Source organism: Podarcis cretensis, assembly GCF_951804945.1.
Source record: "Podarcis cretensis genome assembly, chromosome: 12".
Classification (NCBI taxonomy): Eukaryota; Metazoa; Chordata; class Lepidosauria; order Squamata; family Lacertidae; genus Podarcis; species Podarcis cretensis.
The window spans coordinates 42,689,364-42,697,963 of NC_137181.1; the positions used below are offsets into that span (position 1 = coordinate 42,689,364).

Here is an 8,600-nt window from a genome sequence, read left to right on the forward strand (position 1 = left end):
ATTTACTGCTCATGCATCACAAATGAAATAATCCCAGCCCTCAACTACTAAATTCAAAGTGCAAGTTCAAAGATAGTTGGGACTTTAGCTGGAACATTAATGCCATTGTTTCCATACTAAATGTTTTGCTCAATTTGCATTTCTGGACATATTTTTTTTAAAAAGCTAGGGGAGTTAATACATCATCCCAAATAGTGACCCTTATTACAGCTCCACTTTCAAAGGTAATTTATTAAAGAAGCAAGACTAGAAAGCACTTAAGAATGACATTCCCTCAACACTTTCCACTGGCTGCATACATGCACCTGCAAGTGCATCTGATAGATCTATGAGATCGACTAACTGTTTCAAATGGCAAGTAGGCATATCTGTCATCAAGTCAATCTGCTCATCAGAAGGTGGGTACCACTGCTATATGAAGCACCAAGGTGAAGACCATCCCTGCTCACAAATCCACTCATACAGTCCAGTCTACTGCTTGACAAAGCAAACTGGGACATTTACATTAATATCAGTTCTGCTCTTTGCACATGTCAACTGTTCCTCCAGCAAGTACAACACAAGAACAAGGAATAGTTTGCCCTCCTGGTTATAGAAACATAGCCTACTTGTCAGCAAGGATTGCAATATTCCACGAGTTGCCTGGTGCCTTATTTTTAAAGTGTTGCTGCCACTATGTACCTAAAAATAGGCATTCTGGGGCACACATAGAATTTGCCACTTTTCAATTTATAAAGAATAGCAACATTGTCTTTCCTTTACAGGACACCTAAAAGTGGAATGGAAATATTTTTGTTTTCAAAGCAACAGTCCTAATGAAGTTAGGGTAGTAACATTGTATTACTACATGAAGCTCTAGAGCAGCAGCAAGCCCGTCTTGAAGAAAACTGCTCCTTTACACCATTGTGCTGTGTTGCCTTTTCTTGCCAGTTACATTAAGGAAGTGACCCTGGTTTGAACTCTCTGCTGAACAAGAGAAATAGAAGTAAATGACTGATTGGGGAACTGTATCCATTCAGTTATCGCCTCCCTCCTGGGGTCTTTCCAAATGGGATTTCTTTCAACTGGGCCAGAAACAGCATATCACAACCTCTTAATCTTAAAACCCATCGTATGGCTTCATGACCACTTAACTCTCCCTTTCCCACTATATTTTCCCCACAAGAATACCCACTGTATTTTTATATCAAGATCCAAAAGCTTATCCTCTCATAATTTACCTATTTTGCGTAGGGATGGAGCTAAAGGTACTTGCCCATAAGGACCCCAGTTTTCAGAAAACTGATAAATCCCAAATCCTTATTACTAGTTCAGGTGTGAATTCTGCAGTGGCCCAGCTGGAGAGACGGTTCACTTTGAGCCTGCTAGTTCAATGCTTTGGCTAGATGCGAAACAAATCTAAGAGGCCTTAAAAACTGTTTCAACCTTTCCACTCTGCAGGAATTGCGGGGTGGCGAGACCCCTCTTCTTATCAACTGATCAACAGAAACAAAATAGCCATGTGATCTATAGCTTGTACTCAAGAAGCACACAGAGTAAGAGTCAGTAACACAAGTGGGTGCCACATACCCCCCCCTTTAACTCTGCGAACCCCTGGCAGGCCACACACCCACCCCAAAAAAGCAAGCAAATGAAGGTCCCATAGCACCAAAGCCAAGGGTTCCCATTCCCTCGCCAGAATCAGCAAACACCCAACCCTGTACTTTCCACCCCCTTCTCCCTTTCTCTCTGCATCCCCATTCTCCATCCCTGCAAGCATCTTCGCCGCTCCTCCATTATTTTCCCCGAGGCCTTCCGCCTCCTATTTCCAGCCAAGCCTGTTAAAAGAAAGCCGAGAAGGGAAGAGAAATCGAAAGAAAATGCCAAGGCAACTTACCACCCAGGTTAAACCCCCGCTGCCGCCTCCTCCTCCTCCTCCACCTCCTCCGCCGCCGCCGCCGCCGCCGCCTCCACCTCCTCCTCCTCCTCCACCACCTCCTCCTCCTGATTTTGCCATTTTTTGGCCCTCACCTCAGTATAAATAATTATAAATATATATATATCTACAAAAGCCTTTTTTCCCCCCCAAAAGGAAAGTGGGGGGAGGGGAAAGGGAAGCCACCCGCGGCCGGCACAGGGCTGCAGGCGCGCGCACGCACACACACACGCTTCTCTCGTGCACCGCAGATTTGGGAGGGGGGCGGCGGCGTGTGTGTAAGGGGTGGGGGCTGGGGGGGTGTTCCTTCCCACACAGAGAAAGATCCTTTTCCCACCCAGCGCGCGCGCCCGCGCGCCCTCACACACACACACACACGCACGCGCAGTCCGACAGGCCCCCCCAAGGTTGCCCTCACGCTAATGCGCGCGCGCGCATCCACACAACGAACAATCCCCCCCCTTTTTTTTTTTCTCTCCCCCTCTCTCTCTCACACACGCACACACTCTTTCGCTTTGTGGGCCGCGCGCCCGCGCGAACACTCACACCGCAGGCTCTCCTCCCTTGTCCCTCCTCCCTTCAAACGTCCAGCGCGCACGCGCGCGCCCACGGCCACGCGCGTAGTACCACCCCCCCCCCGCCCGCCCTTTCCTGTCTCTATAGCTGGAGCTGAGGGCCACGGACGTTTTATTTCACGTTTGAGCTTTTCACTTCAGCCTAAAACAGATAGATAAATAAAGGCCGGCCGTCTGAAGGACGGAGTGTGTGTGTAGAAGGGTGACAAAAAAAAAACCACCTCACACACACACACAAACCCGGCCCGTGAGGGACCAGAATATGTCTTCTTTTTTTTAAAAAAAAAAGAGCTTTTCCGGCGCTGTTCTCGGCGGAAATGTTGGGCGGCAGCAGCGTAGACGAGACCCGGCTTGAGGACCTCGTCCACACGGGCAGCTGAGGAACCCGCTCGGCTTCGAATTGGGAAGGAAGGACCCGCGGAGGAGGGCTCGGGGCGGAATTAAAAGGCCGCCTGGCCTAGCCGCCACAGGCTCCCTGCAAGCGCCGAGGCCCCAAAGCCTCAGACAATAACTGCGCTGCCCCTCCCCCCGCCCCACCGCCGTCCAGCATAAACCACCGCAGCCACCGAGCGCTCCCGGTTCCGCCCTTCCCATCCCTGTCAACCAATTCGTGCCGCGCAAGTCTCATTTTCGGCCAATCGTTTAAAAAGAAAAAGCCCCCGTCAAACGGGCGTGCCTACGTCACCGCGTGCGGCAAGAAGACGCCTGCAATCGCTTGTACTTCCCCAATTGCGGTGAGGCGAGCCGCCAGGCCATGGCGCTGAGGTAAAAAAAAGCACGGGAGAGCCACTGGTGGCTGGTAGCTGCTCCCTTCAGCTCCGGGGGTCCCGGTCCAGGTCAGGGACAAAGCCTAACCGCCCGCCTAGACCAACTGAACTAAGCTAAGCGCTTTAAGTACTACTGAACCCAATGGGACCCGCGTAAACACGCATAGGGAAACACGTGTATAGCGATTCCTGTTCCTACATGGGTTTGTGCACTTGGGAACAGCTCTTCAAAACATGCCCGTGAGGAAGGACTGTTCCCAAACACGATAAATCATAGAATTGTAGAGTTGGAGAGGGATCTGTTGGGGCACAACTATGTTTTGTCTAGGAGGAGCTGCATCTGTTACAGAAAGGCCTTTTGTGCACAAATACATCCCAAGCAAACCAAAGGCCTTCCCAGAACCAGCTAACAGCAGCTCCATTTTATGTGGATTAAGCTTCAGTTTATTATTTCTCATCTAGCCATTACTGATTCCAAGCTGTCATGTCTGATTCAGGTATAAAGAAAACATAGTTGGGAGTCATTAGCATATTGTTCACATCTCATTCCCATTCTCCAGACAGTTTCATCCAGAGGTTTCGTGTAAATGTTTATGTAAGATAAAAACTTGAGGTTTCAAAGCACAAGTTTCACAGCACCAAACCACAATTCCCTCAGTCTTCTGGAATGTGCACACCAGGAAGAAGCAGAACCACTGCAAAACAGTACCTCCTATCTCCATCCTAGAAAGATCATCCGCAAGGATTACATTTTTAGAAGAATTGAAACAAGCTAATGAGAGGTCTATGAGAAGCCACAAGACCACACTCCTCTGTTTTATGTATTTATTTTACTTATTAAATACATACACTTCCCTTCATCCAAAGATCACAGGGCAGTTTACAGTATAAAAACACAAAAATACAGAACATAATAACAAACAAAACAATATTGTCTGCCACCAGTTTAAAAGGCCAGATTGTTTAATTAGCCAAAGGCCTGGGAGAAAAGGGATTTGTTCGCCTAGCATCTTTCACCCATTGCAGATTATTTGTGAAGTGTCAAAGTCACACCTGAATACAGACTGAAATCAGATCAACTTCATCCAAGAGCACCCAGACATATGCAGACATAACTAATTCAAGCACATTTCTCCCAAGAAAGATTGGCAACCAGCCAGTATTTATTAAAATTCCCTGATATACACATATATAACCTTTCAAAATCCCCGTTCTCTGAAATTACTACAAATAAGGATCTGCATAAGGCACTACAAATGTTTATGTGTTGGAAACATAAACATATACACAAACATTTTATATGCTGCTCTTCTATGAAGAAGTAACTTGGCAGCCATTGCCTCTGGTTCAGGTCTGGTTGAGAAAATGTGATACCATTGTTAAAACAGCTGCACTGCCTGCCCTACCTTGTCCAAGCCAGGATCAAAGTTCTTATATTCATTTATAAAGCAAGTTAGATGTAGGGTACCTCAGGGATTACCTGAACACTTATATCCCAGCTTGATCACTGAGCTTATCTACAGGAGCATCACTGGCTGTTTAGAGCTGGCAAGCCTCCTTTGACAAGAAGAAACCGAGCCTTTGATGTCATCAGCCCAGTCCTGTGGAATACTCAACAAACAGAGATTTAGCAAGTGCCTTCTGTGCCAACTTTTACATGCCTGCTGAAAACTTTTTTATTCAGCCAGGCCTATGCAGGCAATTAAGAGTGCATTCTCCCCAAATGGGTTACTGACCTTTGTTTTTAACTTTTAACTTGCTATGCATTTCTTGTATGGTTTTACCTTATTTTCCAGATCATCACCAGAGCCTGCAGAAAATGCAGAAATAATGGTCTATCACCCTACAGGACTAGACAGCCATGCATGTCAGGTCATGGGAATAATGTGATGAGACATGCTTATGTATTCACGAGACTCTCAATTCAGGCTGTGGCAATACTGTGTTTCCCAAGGCACACAATTATGTTCCACCATTGTCAAACCAGTATTACAGCTTTCAGACATATGTTCCTGCTGTGCTCAATTCATATAATAAACCTTTATGGTTATGCACAACACCATTCATTTATTTACTGAAAGTATTTTTATGCTATACTTCAGCCAAAGAGGCTCCCAGAGCAGGCTTAAAATCTACAACACAAGACACACAAGGCAAAAGCAAACCCAGGTACCAGCTCTGAATGTTGCAAAGTTCTTAAAGCGATCAGCTGGGTCTCAACAGTTCAGGGAGAAAAGCAGCAAAAAATGAGCTAATCTCTCAGCAGAGTGGATGGAATAGCTCTGCTTCCCATCTGATGGAAAAGAAAAGCCACATTTCTTATATAAATGGAATATAGGACATTAAATGTGCTGCAGAACGAGCTGCTGGTTTTAGCCTAAGCTTTTATGAGTCTATGGAAACCAATACCATCAATGGAGGCTGGGGGCCTTCCTACAGATAAGCTAAGGAAGTGTTTTACAATGGCGGTGGCTAGTTGATGGACTACAATTCCCATCATTCTTTACCAGTGGCCATGCTGGCTGGAGCTGATGGGAGTAGGAGTCCAACAACATTTTGAGGGCACCATGTTGGCTATCCCTCAGTGGCTGAACATTCCAGTCTCCAAGAATTAACATACTTTGACAAATATTGTTCAGAGTAGTTTAGACTACTAAGTTGCTGAATAACGAGTTCACTTGATTTGCATGGCTGACACTTTTGAAAAGAAACTACACCCTATATATAGCATTAAAGCATTGATTTTATCTCATACAGTATTAGGTGCGATTTCGAAATGCTTTGGCCTGGCTGGTACTATTCACCTTGATTTTAGGACTGGGTCTGAGGACAAAACTCTCTAATTTTGGCTGCAACAGATTAACACGGCGATCCTCACAGAAACTTTAGCATATTACTGGTATTCTTTTTTTTTTTTTTTACAATCCTGCTCCTTCACTGAACCTAACTCTAGCCAAGTTTACCAGTCAGTTTATTCATCTGATAATCTATAACCTGCACAAACTCATGCCACAATAAATGTTACAGGTAGGTAGCCGTATTGGTCTGCCATAGTCAAAACAAAATAAAAGAAAAAAAATTCCTTCCAGTAGCACCTTAAAGACCAACTAAGTTAGTTCTAGGTATGCACACGAAAGCTCATACCTAGAACTAACTTAGTTGGTCTTTAAGGTGCTACTGGAAGGAATTTTTTTTCTTTTATTTTGTTTTCACAATAAATGTGTTAGTCTGCAAGGTACCAAAGCCAGAGGGTTGTTATTCTTCACTATATGACAACTTCTTATGGAATGGTCTTTTCCGTTCTGTGCTCAGTAGGTTCAAACCCATGGCGAGAATACCTGCAATTGAATTGTTAATGGACTGCGGATCCCTTCTAGGTTTCCTAATATACAGGATGTTTGGACTACCATTTTTAATTTATGAACTGTAAAGGCCCAAATAACATTCAAAACACAAATAATTATTTTCCTTCGAAAAGTGCACATTTCCCCAAGTGCCCATCTCTTTATATTTTGTTTAACTTGACCTCTTTACTAAGCTATGTTGCCTGTATGTAGACTTATGCTCACATAAAAATCTTCCGTTAAATGGAGAACGTAAGTCCAGTTGTGTATACCAAACTGAGTTCAAAATAGCTTACGCTCTGGTATGTGTATAGGATTGCAGCATAATGACCATAGTAAAATGTAGGGTTTTAAATTTGAATAGTGGATCTATTTCTAATATTTTTATTAAAAGGTTTTTAGCGATTTAAGCATGATTGCATTTGCAGAGCTTCAGTGTGCCTTTAGAAAGTCAATATAATAGGCAAAACATGTTTAAACCCTTATGATCACTTGTGCAATATGGAGGATCATTTTTAACTTTCTGTCCATCCTTTTGAATGCCAAGACACTGGGTTGTATCCAACGTTAGTAATACTCAGAGTAGACCCATCAAAACAAATGGACACGACTTAGATCTATTAATTTCAATGGGTCTACTTGGAGTAGGACTTAATTGGCTACATCCCTATATACATGTCTATAATCGACTTTAGTTTCACATTGGTTTTATAGAATCATAGTAGAGCTGAAAGGAATCACAAGCATCAACTAATCCAACTCCCTGCAATGTAGGAATCCCTCCAATGTGGGACTCGAACCCATGACTCTGAATTTTTTGTTGTTGTTTAGTTGTTTAGTCATGTCCAACTCTTCGTGACCCCATGGACCAGAGCATGCCAGGCACTCCTGTCTTCCACTGCCTCCCGCAGTTTGGCCAAACTCATGCTGGTGGCTTCGAGAACACTGTCCAACCATCTCGTCCTCTGTCGTCCCCTTCTCCTTGTGCCCTCAATCTTTCCCAACATCAGGATCTTTTCCAGGGAGTCTTCTCTTCTCATGAGGTGGCCAAAGTATTGGAGCCTCAGCTTCAGAATCTGTCTTTCCAGTGAGCACTCGGGGCTGATTTCCTTCAGAATGGATAGGTTGGATCTTCTTGCAGTCCATGGGACTCTCAAGAGTCTCCTCCAGCACCATAATTCAAAAGCATCAATTCTTTAGCGATCAGCCTTCTTTGTGGTCCAGCTCTCACTTCCATACATCACTACTGGGAAAACCATAGCTTTAACTATACGGACCTTTGTTGGCAAGGTGATGTCTCTGCCTATATAGCATCTTAAAAAGCAGAGACTCAGAATTTAGCTATGCGCTTAAGCCTCTTTGAAATCAACAGATAAATGAGTCACAAGTCCAATGAGACTTGGACCAGGGCCATTTCATCTACAGCAGCAAGTGTGCAAGAACAAAGCTTTCTGCAGCAACTTAAGGAAGCTAATAGTAAAACAGTGAATTCAGCAATCTTAGTGCACCTTGCACCAAACCCTGCTCTGATGCAGCCCCCATTCATTTCTGTTGGATTGGCATTAAAACAACAGCCAGTTAATATTGTGGCATAACACTTTTTTTAAAGCCAGTATAAGCCTGAAGTGATTTGTGGCAGGCATGGAGCCCTCCCCAAAGTTTTTGCAATAACTTCAGTGGAGAGCCAGACATATGTGAATTCCTAGATTTGCTTGGAACATCTGCATCTATTGACATGAAGTGCTTCTGCACTCAATTAATTTTATAGGCATTTTGGTACATACATACATGGGGGCGTAGATTGTCATGTCTCAAGCTGACCCAAGACAGCATTTCTTGAGTGACTACAAGCAACGTAACAGAAGTAGCAGCTTTACAAAAACTGGGTAAATCCAAATTTATACAGTACAAGGTATGCAAAAAGATGTTTTTTATTTATCAAAACTCCATTCTTTGAGGTAACCTAATGTATCTTTTAAAATCAGAGGCCAGAACAGGA

The 8,600-nt window shown here is 44.1% G+C and overlaps 1 protein-coding gene and 1 long non-coding RNA gene across 9 annotated transcripts in view; one reads left to right on the forward strand and one right to left on the reverse strand.

Annotated features, from left to right (window-relative positions):
- The window catches only part of TOP2B (DNA topoisomerase II beta), a 44,104-nt gene extending 41,927 nt beyond the window's left edge, over positions 1 to 2,177 (reverse strand). For 4 of the 8 annotated variants that reach the window (XR_013831978.1, XR_013831979.1, XM_079947152.1 and 1 more), the window contains exon 1: positions 1,877 to 2,177. Coding sequence is in view for 6 of the 8 variants with exons in the window: in XM_079947152.1 (XP_079803278.1) it covers positions 1,877 to 1,996 (120 nt within the window). In the remaining 2 variants the exon portion in view is untranslated. The remainder of the gene's footprint in view (positions 1 to 1,876) is intronic. The other 4 variants (XM_079947150.1, XM_079947148.1, XM_079947149.1 and 1 more) reach the window with 2 other exon arrangements.
- A 284-nt stretch (positions 2,178 to 2,461) lies between these two features.
- On the forward strand, positions 2,462 to 6,956 carry LOC307199540. Its single transcript, XR_013832017.1, has 3 exons — positions 2,462 to 3,255; positions 5,054 to 6,284; positions 6,485 to 6,956. It is a non-coding gene; the product is annotated as an uncharacterized lncRNA (long non-coding RNA).
- Positions 6,957 to 8,600: the final 1,644 nt, after the last annotated feature.